This window comes from Zootoca vivipara, chromosome 9, assembly GCF_963506605.1.
Source record: "Zootoca vivipara chromosome 9, rZooViv1.1, whole genome shotgun sequence".
NCBI classification, from domain to species: Eukaryota; Metazoa; Chordata; class Lepidosauria; order Squamata; family Lacertidae; genus Zootoca; species Zootoca vivipara.
In genome coordinates, this window is record NC_083284.1 from 15,662,540 (window position 1) to 15,677,728 (window position 15,189).

Sequence of the window (15,189 nt, forward strand, 5' to 3'; positions counted from 1 at the left end):
GATTCCAACTAAACATCAGGAAGAACTTTCTGACAGTAAGAGCTGTCATGGATGCTTTAGCTGAGATTCCTGCATTGCAGGGAGTTGGGCTACATGACCCTTGGCATCTCTTCTGATTTCGATTCTTGCATATAAAATCAGGTTGGTGACTCTTGAATGGAGGTTACATGATGGGACACAAAGCTCAGTCAGTAGAGCATGAGACTTAATCCTCAGCGCCATGGGTTCCAGACCCATGTTGGGCAAAAGATTCCTAGACGACCCCTGGGGTCCCTTCCAACTCTACAATTCTATGAATTAGACCACTGCTAAACTAGCAGACCACGTGCAACTCTGCCACTGCATTTAGCAATCCCTCTTGTGTATAGAAGAAAAACAACCACGCCTTGTTCATTTTTATGTCTCCACTTGAAGGGCAGGAACAGCCAACTTGGGGTCCATTCTTGGCTCCAGCCATTAGGGCTAGTGATCTAGAATCATGGGAGTTGTGGTTCAACAACAGCTGGACCAACTTGGCAAAAACCCTTGTCATATTTTCTGCTGTTGTGTTGCAGTAGCACACCTGCCCTGCATACAGAAGATCCCAATTCTATCTCTGCCAGGCTTAGTTAACTGGATTGGGTAGCAGTTGTTAAGAAACACCTCTCTGTTTGAGAGTCACTGCAAGTCAAAGTAGGCCGTATGAGGCTTGTTGTTGTTGTTGTTGTTTAGTCGTTCAGTCGTGTCCGACCCTTCGTGACCCCATGGACCATAGCACGCCAGGCACTCCTGTCTTGCACTGCCTCCCGCAGTTTGGTCAAACTCATGTTCGTAGCTTCGAGAACACTGTCCAACCATCTTGTATGAGGCTACATGGGCATAAAGCAGCTTCCTGGGGACATAAGGGGGGGGGGCAGGTGAACCATTCTGGAGAGAAGCAATTAGAGCTGACACGGTCAGGCCTGCTTTCATAGTGGTCAAGCCCAATGAAACAAGACCAGAATGCAACCGTAGTGCCTCTATTTGATTCCTAGCTGCTGGTGTTCAGAGACATTGCCTCTGAAAGTGGAGGGAAGAACATACCCATTTATTTATTTCATGAGATTTGTATACTGCTTGGTTGTCATGAAACCACCTATCACTTTACAGAAAGAATAAAACAAAATGACCAGAAAATGCTTAAAAACAGCCATCTAAAGCATTTTAAAATATTGATAATCAACGATAAAAAACCAAAGTTCATGTCAACATTCTACATGTCTGGCACCAAAAAGAGTAGAAGGAGAAGAGAAGGTTAAGGGGTGATGTAATAGCCATGTTCAAATATATAAAAGGATGTCATATAGAGGAGGGAGAAAGGTTGTTTTCTGCTGCTCCAGAGAAGCGGACACGGAGCAATGGATTCAAGCTACAAGAAAGAAGATTCCACCTAAACATTAGGAAGAACTTCCTGACAGCAAGAGCTGTTCGGCAGTGGAATTTGCTGCCAAGGAGTGTGGTGGAGTCTCCTTTGGAGGTCTTTGACAGCCATCTGTCAAAAATGCTTTGATGATGTTTCCTGCTTGGCAGGGGGTTGGACTGGGTGGATGGCCCTTGTGGTATCTTCCAACTCTATGGTTCTATTATTCTGTGATTCTATGAGTATTCATGAACAGCAGTCTACTTCCTGACTTGCACGAGTTGCCATATAGAAATGGCTGGAAGTGGGTGGAGAGAATGCAAACAATGAAGTCAGAGAGAAATTAAAATCGAGAAAAGTATAGACACAGATAATTCGGAACTGGCAATGGTCATTCACAAAACTGTTTTTTTATAAGTTAACGTGATTAACACACATAGCATGAATTTATAACAACCACCTTTGTCCCTGTTCAATTGACAGGCGACAGCACTGAACCTCTTGGTAAATTTAAACTGTTGTCTCCCTTTGAAGTTCAACTGTGTATTGAAACAGGGCATATACCGGTATTTCTTCAAAGGTGTGATTATGCCACAGCAAGCAAAGCTCATTTTTCTTATGGCATGCTTCTTTTGCAAAGACAGCAGTGAGAGCTTGTTGGCACAGCCTTTACACATTCATTATACGGCATAAGCTTTTGTGAACTGCAATCCATAGATATATCTGATTGGGTAAACTGTTGTCCACAAACAGTTTTTGCCTTAAGAAATGTGCTAGTCTTTAAGCTGGTGACACCAGACTCTTGCTTGTTCTGTTGCGACAGGTTAACAGGGCTTCACTTCTGGGATTTGCAGAGAGAATTTTTCTCACGTCAGTAGCAATAGCAGCAGCAGCAGCAGCAGCAGCAAAGGTTTCTGTTTCCTAGGAAGACACGCCTCCTACTCTGTTTCGAAAGCAAATGAGTAAACAGAAACAGCTCTCTTTTTTTGGCTCCTTCCCCCAAGAAGTCTCACTTTTTGGCATTCCTTAAAGCAGAACTCGGGTGACAACTCAGAGAGGAGCATCAGCCGTCCATCCAGATTGTTTACATCCTGATTGCTTGTTCTCTTTTGGCATCTTTAAATTCTGGCCAAAGTCAGAAACATTTCTCTCTCTGGCAGAGACAGAACAATGGTTTGTGTCCCAGAATAAAGGGCCGGTGGTGGTGGTCCTAGTTCCGAGAGTGGATTGCCTGTGAGGAAAATCAGGAGAGAAGATGAGAAAGCGGTCCAGAAGTCGCAGGCCCAGGACTCAGGTGGGCACCCGGTCAGACTTGCCTCATCCCTCACCTTTGCGATCCAAAGACTTGCTGCTATTCCCAAAGGCTGTCAGCTACCATGCCAGCCTTTCCAAGGAGGACCCTGGAACCATCCGCCAGGTCAGCTGCAAACAAGGCTACCTGGCTATAGTGAAGACGGACAGGACCGTCATCGTTTATGACAGGGCAGAGGACGGAGGATGCCAGCGGAGTCCCCGTGAGTAGCTCATTACTTTCGGGAAATTTGCTTTTTACAAAATGTGTGCATTAGGCGGAATTGCATACAAGCGTGTACATTTCACACTAAAATGCTACTGAATTTCCTTGGGGATTTTTAAAATAATAAATCACAGACTTATGTGGAGATTTAAAACTGGAAAACTGGGGGGGGGGATGAGAGAAACATAAACTATAATAATATTAATTAATTCATTTATACCCCTGGGCGGCTTCCAACAAAACATTAAAATACAATAATCTATTCAACATTAAAAGCCTCCCTAAACAGGGCCGCCTTCAGATGTCTTCTAAAAACCTGGTAGCTGTTTTTCTCTTTGACATCTGATGGGAGGGCATTCCACAGGGCGGGCGCCACTACCGAGAAGGCCCTCTACCTGGTTCCCTGCAACTTGGCTTCTCGCAGCGAGGGAACCGCCAGAAGGCCCTCGGCACTGGATCTCAGTGTCCGGGCTGAACTATGGCGGGTGGAGACACTCCTTCAGGTATACTGGACCAAGGCCGTTTAGAGAAACTGGCAGATTCTCTAATTGCTAAGATGCTCTCTGCACTATGCATTTAAAAGCACATTTATACCACAAGTTTCCCCCAAACAATGCTGAGAACTGTAGTTTAAGACCGCTGCAGGTTGATGGGAGACCCCTATAATTCCCTATAATTCCCAGCACAGTTAACAAACTACAGTTCCCAGGATTCTATGGGGGAAAGCTATGACCATCAAAGTGATATAAACATGTTTTAAATGTATGATGAAGGATGTGACATCTCTTGGTTTCTTTGGAAAGGAAACTCTCCAGTGATTTGCAGGCATTTGATATATGTAGCCCGGCCTTCTCTGGTTTCGTTTTCCTTTCCCCTCGACACCCTATCAACTCATTCCTGTCATCTGAAATACTAGGTTTACATCAGCACCAGTTTCACTTTCTATTCTGGAGTCACAGCAAACATCCAACTCATGTCATCATCCACTGGCTTGTGCCAATAAGGGTTTGTTTGTTTTTTACAAAAAGAGGAAGAAAGAAAGAAAGAAAGAAAGAAAGAAAGAAAGAAAGAAAGAAAGAAAGAAAGAAAGAAAGAAAGAAAGAAAGAAAGAAAGAAAGAAAGAAAGAAAGAAAGAAAGAAAGAAAGAAAGAAAGAAGAGACTAGGCCTTTAGCTAGAACAACCACAATGGAAATATAGGAAGCTTAAATTGTTTAAAGCTTATTATATTGAATGTTAATGAAATAAATTTTAAGTGTTATATTTTTCTTGAGAGAGAGAGAGAGAGAGAGAGAGAGAGAGAGAGAGAGAGAGAGAGAGAGAGAGAGAAGAGCTTAATACTTATCAATTATCATAGTATCTTTCAAGTCATTTTCCATATTGGAAGATAGGGTCAAATTTATGTCTGAATGGACAATTGAGAAAAAGAGGGGTTTTTTTAATTAAAAAAGGTTCTTCTTCATACTTAATGCATAGATTATGCCATTTGTTTTGAGGGGGGAAGCACCAGACAGCAAGCAGTATTTATCAAGGAGCTGCAGGGTCAATATGGACTGAGGCTGACATGATGTGAATGCTGTTTAAAAAAAATAAAAAAATTGCAATGGGAGATTCCTGGGTGTGGAGCAAGCAGTAATTTGAACATATCCTTCGTCTTAAGTGTTGCCCAGGTGGAACTGAGCAAGCGCTCCCTGCATAGTTAGAAGGTGGAACGATGGCAAAGACTATGAACACATTGTTAAACTATGGAACTCACTGCCACAGGAGGCAGGCTTTATGTGGATGGCTTTAAAAGAGGACTGGACAAATTCTCAGGGGGCAAGGCTGCCCATGGCTATTAGCCAGGATGGCTATGCTCTGCCTCCACGGAGTCAGTACTGCTTCTGAATATCATGTTCCTGGAAACCGCAGGAAGGGAGGAGCGTTCTACTTGAGGGTTTCCCACAGACATCTGGGAGATCACTGTGAGAAAAGGATGCTGGACAGGCCATTGACTCTTCATGTTCTTATGTCCTTGCTTCCACATTGTCAGTCCTGCTGAACACCAGCCACCACTGGCACTCCTTTAAGTGTGACTGTGCATAAAAACAATTTCTGTGCTTATCTTGTTCGATCTTCCAGAGCGTATCAAGTTAAACAAGGGAGCCAAGGTAGATTTGCTAGACAGCGAAGCATCTCACCTGCTCATTCTCTCATCAGAAGGAAAACTTTCTGAGCACAGTATTGCGTCCAGAGGTTCAAAGCCCAGGTAGGAAACTTGGTCTTGACTGACTGGAGTGTTTTTGTTTTTGTTGTGTGTGTGTGTATGTGTGTGTGTATGTGTGTGTGTGTGTATATATATATATATATATATATATATATATATATATATATATATAATAATTCCATTGTGATCCACACATCTCAATAATGCATGTTTACACTGGAAATACTTGCTTGGATTATACAGTACATGAGAAATGTCATTATTTGATTGGCACTGTTTCTATTTGCTTTTTGAAAACAGGTTATTGAAAGAATTGGGAGACAAACGCATCGTCCAAATCGCATGTGGCGATCATCATTCCCTGGCATTATCAAAAGGTATTGAACAATTCTCACATATCTTCCTTGGTTGTTTTTTTTTAAAAAAAAACCACAAACAGATACAGTCCTACCTCGGTTTAAGTACGCTTCGGTTTGAGTACTTTCAGTTTAAGTACTCCGCAGACCCATCTGGAATGGATTAATCCACTTTCCATTACTTTCAATGGGAAAGTTCGCTTCAGGTTAAGTACACACTTCCGGAACCAATTGTGTACTTAAACCGAGGTACCACTGTACAGGTATACTCTTCTTTTCCATCCCAGCTGACATACCCCAGGGTAGCTTACATCAATTTTTGCAAAGCCATCAGCTAAAAAATTAAATCCTTGAAACAGACAAGGGATGTGGCTAAAGAAGAAAATCACTTACAAGCGCAGGAAGCTTGTGACTTTCCCACAAGCACCTGACTGGCCACTGTGAGAACAGGATGCTGGACTAGATGGGCCTGATCCTGCAGGGTGTTCTTGTGTTCCAGGAGCCCATACATCATACCCTGATCAGGCCAAAGAGCTGCTGGAGATTTTGATGTGGGAAATCATTAATCCCGATTATTCCTTGTGAGCTGCGTTCTGAATGGTACACAGTTTCAATAAAATTCTGTGTAGTGGGGGCGCATCGTGTCCTCTCAGTTTCACCTACCTTGGGAACAAAATATGATGCACACATACTCCCCAGAGCTCCTTGGAGGAAGGGGTGAGATAGACATAGGAGGGGGCAAGTCAGTGGGCTTGTGTCTCCCTTAGCAACTAGCTGTTCCTCTGTTTCTCTCGGCCCCATACCCAGGGCCAAACCAGATGTTACATTAGAACAGGCACCCCCAAACTTCGGCCCTCCAGATGTTTTGGGCTACAATTGCCATCTTCCCTGACCACTGTTCCTGTTAGCTAGGGATCATGGGAGTTGTAGGCCAAAACATCTGGAGAGCCACAGTTTGGGGGTGCCTGCATTAGAACATGTAAATGCAGGGATCCTACTCGGATTGGTCATTAACCCATTGTCCCCCTCCCTCCTAGGCTTCTTCTAATTTGGACTGACGGCCCAGCCCCTAAAATTTGCATACTGAAAAAACCGTAAAAGTCCCCCCCCCCGCCAATTTTATTTTTTATAGAAAAAGAGGTGCTGGAACTCACCATGAACATCTCCAACGTTCTCTTGGAATGGCGATAGCACCCACCTGAGAGGTGCTGGAACTGAGTTTTGGCTGGGGGAAAAAAGCCCTGGTTTTCCCTAGCCCACACAAATTGCAGGTACAGAGCCCCCCCCCCAAAAAAATCTGGATCAGGACCACAGAGGGTGGGTATGTTTAAGGGTTAAAGCCTTGTGAAACTCTCCCATCCTGGGGTCCGTACTGACAATTTGCATGAATTTCCCCCCCTCCCCCAGCATTTTAAGGCATAGATCCACAACTAACATGATGTGCAATTTGGCCCTGAGATCAACTGGTACGGACCTTACTCACTAGGTAGGGTTTAATGGGTGCTTTTTCCGGGGGGGGGGGACGCAGGGGTGCGCATACCCCTAAACATTTTGTGAATCCAAGTTTGGCCTCATTGTGGGGCAGTATTTCAATATGAGTAGGAAAATGAGAGCACCCCTAAACATTTTTTTTAAAAAAGAAAAATAGCACTGTATATGCCATCTCAGAGATCTAGAGTAGCCCAGACCACTTCCAGGCAGCTTTTGAGGCCCCAGCTATAGTAAAAACTGTAAATGATGACCCAAAAAACCAAAGTCTGTGTGTGTGTGTGTGAAATGATTAATGATTTTTCCAGTCTCATTCTGTGCAAATGCATTACTTTGCAGCTCTAAGGCGAGAGTGTTTTGCCCTGGTGCTCATACAAGCACAATGCAAAGCTTACCAAATGCCAAAAAATGAACAATTTGATGCCCAGGACAGATGGTGGTCCCCCCCCCATTGTCCCATTATATACATAATGGCAAATACATCTGTTGTACTTCCTTTTGTATGTTGGGTTAAGGAGGAGAGCTCTTTGCCTGGGGTCAGAACGACTACGGCCAGGTTGCAGCGGGAAGGGAGATCAACCCCATTACGGAACCGCGGCTTGTGTGGGAGCTCGAAGGCATCCCTTTGGCCAAGATTGCAGCTGGATCTGCTCACAGCGTGGTCCTCTCTGTGTTTGGAACTGTCTATTCTTGGGGAAAGAATGCTTATGGACAGCTGGGCCTTGGAGACACAGAAGGTAAGGAAAAGTGCTAGCCATTTGGTGGAATCTGAGGAATATTTATGAAATGCTGGGCCTATATGGCTAGGGCCAATGCTACCTGGAAAACCACATCTCCCTACCAGTATTTCTCAAACTTGGGCCCCCCAGCTGTTGTTGGGCTACGATTCCCATCATCCCAGTGGTCAGGGACGATGGGCATTATAGTCCAACTACAGCTGGGGACCCAAGTTTTAGAAACACTGCTACAAACCTACCTGGACGTTAAGATCTTTGGGTGAGCCCCTCCTCCCGGTCCCATCAACATCAGAAGCCCGGTCGGTGGTGACACAAGAAGGAGACTTTACTGTGGCTGCTCCCAGATTGTGGAATTCTCTCCCCGGAAAGGCTCGACTGGCTCCCTCTTTCTTGTCCTTCCGCCAAGAGGTTAAGAGCTTATTCTGACGTAGCCATTTGAAAACTAAGGTGCAGGTGATTATGACGACCAGGCTGCTGTCAGGGCATAGTGTACTTCAATGCTGTTTTTTAGCCATTGCTTTTAACTACTGTAAATGTTTCATTACTTTGTATTTCATAATGATGTTTTTAAACATTGCAAGCTGTCTTGGGAGAAAAGTGAGATACAAATACGTTAAACAAATATACAGCTTTATGCATATACAGTCGTACCTTGGTTTTTGGACAGCTTAGCTCTCGAACGTTTTGGCTCCCAAACGCCACAAACCTGGAAGTGACTGTTCCGGTTTGCAAACTATTTTTGAAAGCCGAACATCTGACAGGGCTTCTGCGGCTTCTGATTGGCTGCAGGAGCTTCGTGCAGCTAATCAGAAGCCACACTTTGGTTTCCAAATGTTTTGGAAGTCAAATAGACTTCCGGAACGGATTCCGTTCTACTTCCAAGGTAAGATTGTATAAGATATGGGTCACTGGCCCACCTAGCCTGTCTTTTGTGGCTCATAGCAGCCAAGAGAGATCTTAGGCCTATTTCTCTGGTTCTGCTCCCTGGAACCCTGGAGATGCCGTGGATTTCTGCAATAACTTTCAGAATTCAGGTTTAAGGAGATTTTAGGTTTTGCCACGTGGTGGCGCACTCCTACAGCTTTGCTACAGTTTTGCTCATCCATGCTTACCATTTTGCTCTGCATTTTCTAGCCACTAGTCTTTAAAACTCCATGTCTAAGTGCTCTTTTTCCCCTGCCCTGGAGCTTTCCCCACAAACCCCCCCCCCTGCTCTTTAATGCTGAAGTGCAACAAGCAGAGATTTCGATTTCCTGCGGTCTGTCTTTTGCTCCGATTCAGTGGTTTTTAAAAAAGCAGTTTTTCACAGGGAAAACTCTGGAGCAAAAACAAGAAGAGCTCTCAGACATGGAGATTTACACAACGGAAAGGTAAGTGTTGATAAGCCCTCAGCTATCTAACTGCACTAAACAAAGGAACACTAAGAGCTAGTTTATCATTCCTCCGCACTTTTAAAACTCAGCTTCGTTTTCAAGTATGCCTTATGTTCTCAAAATTTAAAATGCAAATAAAACATTTCTCAAGGAAATGTTGTATATATAGGCAAATAAAGCATTTCCAGCTATGGGAATGAGTTGTTATGAAATCTGACTTTTCTTCCCCTTTTAAGAGCAAGGAGAGGGAGCTTTTTCAGCCCAAGGGCCACATTTCCTTTTGGGAACCTCCTGGGGGCCACTTGCCAGTGGTAGGTGGGTGGAGCAAAGTACAGGACTTAACATGTATGCAGTCGACTACATTCCATGCATGCAAAAGTCAAGAGGTTTCTACACACAGACCCACACAGACCGCTCCATCCCACATTCAGTCAAGCAAGATGCGTTATTGCAGTCCAAGGCCACATTCCAACTAAGCAAAAGCACCTGAGGAAGTAGAGCTCAAGCTACCAGACTTGAGCAAAGGTGTGGCCTCCTGAAGAGAAGCAGGTATGGTCTGAGGAACGTCCCGAGGGATGGACAAGAGAGGCCCGAGGAGCCTGAGGTTCTCCAACCCTCTTTGAAAGGATCTCTTGACACCCTCTCAAACTGGTTCCATTTCACTTTTCGTTCCTATTTCAGAAAGGCGCTCCCCTACAATCGTGAAGGCCTTAGAGCACGAGAAGACAGTGTTTGTTTCGTGTGGTGGGGAGCATACCGCCGTTCTCTCGAAGGTTTGCCTAGTTGCGGTTGTTTCAATTTAGTTTCGCTATCTCCTTTACACTCGCTCTCCGATTCATCTCTGAGAGGTTACCTTAAAAAAATGAAAAAATAAAATTAGAAGATGTTTGTGGCACATCTTCAGAGAAGAAAAGGCTAAGGATGAAACCCTACACAAATCCGGATTGGAGTCCCTAGGATGGTTGGGTGGTGCCTTGTACACCTCCTGGCAACTCCTGCAGCCAAGCTAGTGCCAAACGTATTGCTGTGCTTTCTTTTGGACTACATCAACCTGTCATCTGGGCAGCCCAGGACCTCCATAGACATTGCCCAGCCTTGTGCCCTAGTGCTGCTAACATGGCAGTTGGACTGTACCAAGAGTGGTGTAGTGGTTAAGAGCGGTAGTCTCGTAATCTGGTGTACCGGGTTCTTGTCTCTGCTCCTCCACATGCAGCTGCTGGGTCACCTTGGGCTAGTCACACTTCTCTGAAGTCTCTCAGCCTCACTCACCTTACAGAGTGTTTGTTGTGGGGGAGGAAGGAAAAGGAGAATGTTAGCCGCTTTGAGACTCCTTAGGGTAGTGATAAAGCGGGATACCAAATCCACACTACTACTCCTACTCTTCTTCTTCTTCTTCTTCTTCTTCTTCTTCTTCTTCTTCTTCTTCTTCTTCTTCTTCTTCTTCTTCTTCTTCTTCTTCTTCTTCTTCTTCTTCTTCTTCCAATTCCTTGCCCACCTTCATGCAAAACTTTATTATACCCAGCTTTGTAAACAAGATATGTTTATGCTGATGCATCTCACTTCTCTCTCCCCCACTAAGGATGGATTAGTCTGCACCTTTGGAGATGGCAGCTGTGGGCAGCTTGGCCACAACTCTAGGCGCAACGAGTTGTTACCACGACTTGTAGCCGAGCTGTTTGGTGCTCGGGTGTCTCAAGTGGCCTGCGGAAGGTATGGCACGTTTTATGGAGATAATCTTCTATCAGCTGCAGTCAGGCAAAGGCTTCTCTGCCTTCCGATGTCGTAGAGTGTCAGACCCGGGAGACCAGAGTTCGAATCCCAGGGTCCATCATGAAGGTCACTGGGTGAACCCAAGCCAGCCACCTTCTTTCAGCCCAACCTACCTCTCAGGGTTGTTGTGATGAAGAGGGGGGGAAAGGGAGGCACAGAAAACTATGTATGCCACCTTTGAGCTCCTTTTGGGAAAGGCAGGATATAAACGTAATAATATGAATGGAAAGTATGCCAGTTTCTAAAAAGGCACACCCCAGGATCCCTAGGGATCTACAAGCACCGATTCCCTGCTTACTGGGACCGCAGCCAGAGGAATAAATTTCAGGTGGGGTATTCACAAAACAGCCTATAATCCTTCTGGCCTAGGAAATCGGGTGGCACCAAAGAGCCTATCTGATGCCACTGACTGATATAAATCTGTCGGGCTCTGATATGTTGCTGGCTTAAAATGCAGCTACAACATTATTTTTCTCAATTCAAATTGAAGCTAGTTTGGGTTAGAAATGCATCAAAACACAGTATTTCATTTTTTAAAAAAACCTACCTAAAGGATAGATATGAATTGTGGCGAACATTGTATGCATATCACTTCCCAAACCAGTGGTGGAAGCACATTGGATGCAGAGGAAACAGGAGTGTCCGCGCAGCCCTAGTCTGGACCTGTGTCGGATTTACGTATAAGCTAAACAAGCTATAGCTTAGAGCCCCACTCCCTTGGGGGCTCCCCCCGAAAAAGATTAAAGGGTGTACATTTTCCAAAACATAAGATAAAAAAAACAAATAAAATAAAACCTACAAACAGCAAGAGTGTTTTGTGTTGTGTAGGCTCCTATGATGTATGTAATGGGCCCCGCCTGCTAGCCTGCTCCCTGCTCATTTCTCTATATAGGGTGCCTACATTCTGCATGGACTGGTCGCATGGCAACATGTGGCATGCAGCTGCAGACTGCAGCGCAGCCCAGTTGAATGTAGGTTAAGCTGTGCTTGTAGACTGATGCTCAGGCAGCACAAACTAAGGGTATAAGTCTTATGCCTACTGATTGATTTCATGTAATACATTATTTATTTTGATCCCATTATAAAATTACTTTAGAAAAAAATATATTCATCTTTATTATTTAGTAGGCCTATATTATAATTTACTAGTACAGTTCCCTATTACGCCCCACTTGCTACTATAATACTACAGATAAATATTATAATTATATTAAATATTTTACTTTCACTATTAATATACTTTTTCTTAACTGTATTTCAGTTCAACAATTACTTTGATAAAATACATATTTTGTTATGTGCAAAGGGCTTTAGATACCTAGTAAAGGTAAGGGGACCCCTGACAATTAAGTCCAGTCGCAAACGATTCTGGGGATGCGGCTCCCATCTCGCTTTAAAGGCCAAGGGAGCCGGCGTTTGTCCGCTTCCGCAGACAGTTTTTCCGGGTCATGTGGCCAGCACGACTAAGCCGCTTCTGACGAAACCAGAGCAGCGCATGGAAACACTGTTTACCTTCCCACCAGAGCAGTACCTATTTATCTACATGCAATTTGACATGCTTTTGAACTGCTAGGTTGGCAGGAGCTGGGACTGAGCAATGGGAGCTCACCCCGTTGCGGGGATTCGAACCGCCAACCTTCTGATTGGCAAGCCCAAGGCTCAGTGGTTTAACCCACAGCGCCACCCATTTAGGTCCATAAATTAGCATATAGCATATATTCAACACACAAAAAAGCAACAATTTGTTGTTGACAAAGGACAGCTGGACATATAAAGGGCCCTATTACCTTCAGTAGCTTAGGGCCTCATCAAACCTAAATCTGGCCCTGGTCTGGGCAACGTGTTGCTGAGGTCAGAATTTCTCTCTGGCATCCAGTTTGCTTGACTTCACCCTTAATCTGTCTCCTGCCTCAAAGGCTCACCCAAACTGCAGAGATGCCAATTTGTGTTTGGCAAATTTTAAAAATGAGATGCCTCTGTGTGGTTTTGAAATAGCTGGGCGGTTATTGAGGAGTATGGAGGAACATGAGGCATTAATTCAGCATGCAGGGTTTCCACCCCCCACCCACCCGGGAGGAATTGCTACCAATAAAAATTACTGCCCCAAAGCAAAGGTAGTGGCGAAATTAAAAGCAATTGCTGGGTTCAGTGGCACTTCTGCACTTAATCAACCTTAATTCTGTGAACAGGCGGCATACTCTCATCTACGTCGCAGAGCTGGGGGAAATCTACTCATTTGGATCTGGAGCAGAAAGGCAGCTTGGACAGGGGGGGAAATGTGACCGACTGATACCTCTTCCTATTGGCAGAAAATTCAACAGGGGTAAATCATGCTTATTGTTTCCAGAACCAGAACTTTGTGTCCTTGTGCAAATTAAGCAAATTCCGAATTTAAAAACAATCTGTAAATTACAGTAAAAGCAGTGACTGCTGCTACTTCTCATCCTCTGAGCCCAGGGAGAAGAAGTCCCTCTTCATTTCCTCTTTCCCTGATGGTAACAAAGTGCAGAGCCATCGGGGTGACTGTGGGGAAGGGGTAAATGGGGCAGTTGCACCTAACAGTAGCAGGACAATACCCTACTGGAGCAGGAAGCAGGGAGTGGCCCTCGGGGCAAAATTTTAAGCTTAGCTTTTGAATTTTAAAGGTAAAGGGGCCCCTGACCATCAGGTCCAGTCATTTTCGACTCTGGGGTTGCGGCGCTCATCTCACTTTGCTGGCTGAGGGAGCCGGCGTTTGTCCGCAGACAACTTCCGGGTCATGTGGCCAGCATGACAAAGCTGCTTCTGGCGAACCAGAGCAGCGCACGGAAAAGCCGTTTACCTTCCCGCCGGAGTGGTCCCTATCTATCTACTTGCACTTTGATGTGCTTTCAAACTGCTAGGTGGGCAGGAGCTGGGACCGAACAACAGGAGCTCACCCTGTTGCAGGGATTCGAACCGCCAACCTTCTGATCAGCCCTAGCCACCCTTCTAATTTTGCCACCCCTACAGTTTTGCCGGCTTGTTCGCATAGGTGGAATCTACACACATATATTAAAAAACACGCTGTGAAAATGCTTTTTTAAAAAGGTTTTTTTGGGTGGGTGGGGGAAATACATTGAATTTGCCATAGCTCACTATCACCATCTAGTGTCATATTTGTATACTTCACTTTACAACACATTTAAAACGTCTATTTGCAGCTGTATAGCTGAGTCCCTAGTGGTTAAAGGCTCTGGGCTTAATATTACAAACATGTCGTTGAGATATTGCAAATGGGTTGTCTAGTTTCTCTTGGACCGGCATATTGATGCCCATGATGTAGTACGGATGCTGCAAGAAACTTGCATGCATACAGAGAACTGATCCCACAATAAACAGCGACCTGGAAGCTCCTCCACCTCTTTGACTTGCATCTATAATTGTCAGTTTTAATGGGCAAGCTTTTCCTTTCTGTCAAAATGTGTTATCAATAGCTGTTTATGGTGGTGCATGGTTTATATAACTAAATTCAGATGACACAGTGCGAGCTCTCTCCTCGCTGTGCTTAGCTATGCTAGATTTCCTAGCCAAACTTCTATATACCAAGTTGCAGATGGAAGAGTTCTTAACAATTATGGACGGCTACTTGAATGGATGGCTTCTTTATGATCTGTCACAGTAGGGAACGCGTCAGAGGAGCTGGTTAAAATCATCGCTGGAGAGAACCAAAGTATTGTACTTCTTTTAAAGGAAAAGGTAAGCAAAATTTGAGGATCTCCCGTTCAAAAAGAGAGAGAAAAGAATGTAGTGCATAATTGCAAATGCCAGAATTATGGTTGTGGTTGCTTGTGTGTAGTTAATACAAACCTTCCTTTAATCTAGGGATGGGGGAGCTATGGGTCTCCAGATGTTGGGCCTCAACTCCCATTAGTCCCATCCAGCATGGACAGGGAATGATGGGAGTTGTGGTCCAACAACATCTGAAGAGCTGCATTTTTTTCTCCTCTGCGTTGATCCCATCCCATCTTGCCATTAGAAAAGGGGAACATTTGTCCAAGACTCCAGGCTCTATAGGAAACGCTGCTTTGCCAGCTGTTAACATCTGGACCCAGAGTTGTATCCAGGGTTCCAAAACATCTTATTGGTTATCCAGACAACTGGCAAACTGCTGTCTCACCACGTCTTGTCCTTCATATGACAGCCCCATTTAATAATAGCAATAACAATAATAATAATAATGTTTCAGTATACAGTCATACCTCGACATCCGAACGCTTCGACTTCCGAAGGTTTCAACGTCCGAAGTTGATAACCCCCGGAAGTCCTTTCGCCGCGGGCACCCGGTGTGCACGCATGCACCGTAGCAGCGCTTTGAGAACCGAAAACCTTGACTTACGAAGATGGCC

At 44.7% G+C, this 15,189-nt stretch overlaps 1 protein-coding gene across 5 annotated transcripts in view; it reads left to right on the forward strand.

Moving 5' to 3' along the window:
• Window positions 1-2,351: 2,351 nt before the first annotated feature.
• LOC118083329 (E3 ISG15--protein ligase HERC5) overlaps window positions 2,352-15,189 on the forward strand; it is a 35,594-nt gene continuing 22,756 nt past the window's right edge. For all 5 annotated transcript variants that reach the window (XM_035111569.2, XM_035111570.2, XM_060278445.1 and 2 more), the window contains exons 1-8: window positions 2,352-2,892; window positions 5,014-5,140; window positions 5,399-5,475; window positions 7,458-7,679; window positions 9,734-9,825; window positions 10,632-10,762; window positions 13,012-13,145; window positions 14,463-14,539. In XM_035111569.2, the coding sequence (XP_034967460.1) occupies window positions 2,634-2,892; window positions 5,014-5,140; window positions 5,399-5,475; window positions 7,458-7,679; window positions 9,734-9,825; window positions 10,632-10,762; window positions 13,012-13,145; window positions 14,463-14,539 (1,119 nt within the window). In that variant the 5' untranslated portion in view covers window positions 2,352-2,633. The remainder of the gene's footprint in view (window positions 2,893-5,013; window positions 5,141-5,398; window positions 5,476-7,457; window positions 7,680-9,733; window positions 9,826-10,631; window positions 10,763-13,011; window positions 13,146-14,462; window positions 14,540-15,189) is intronic.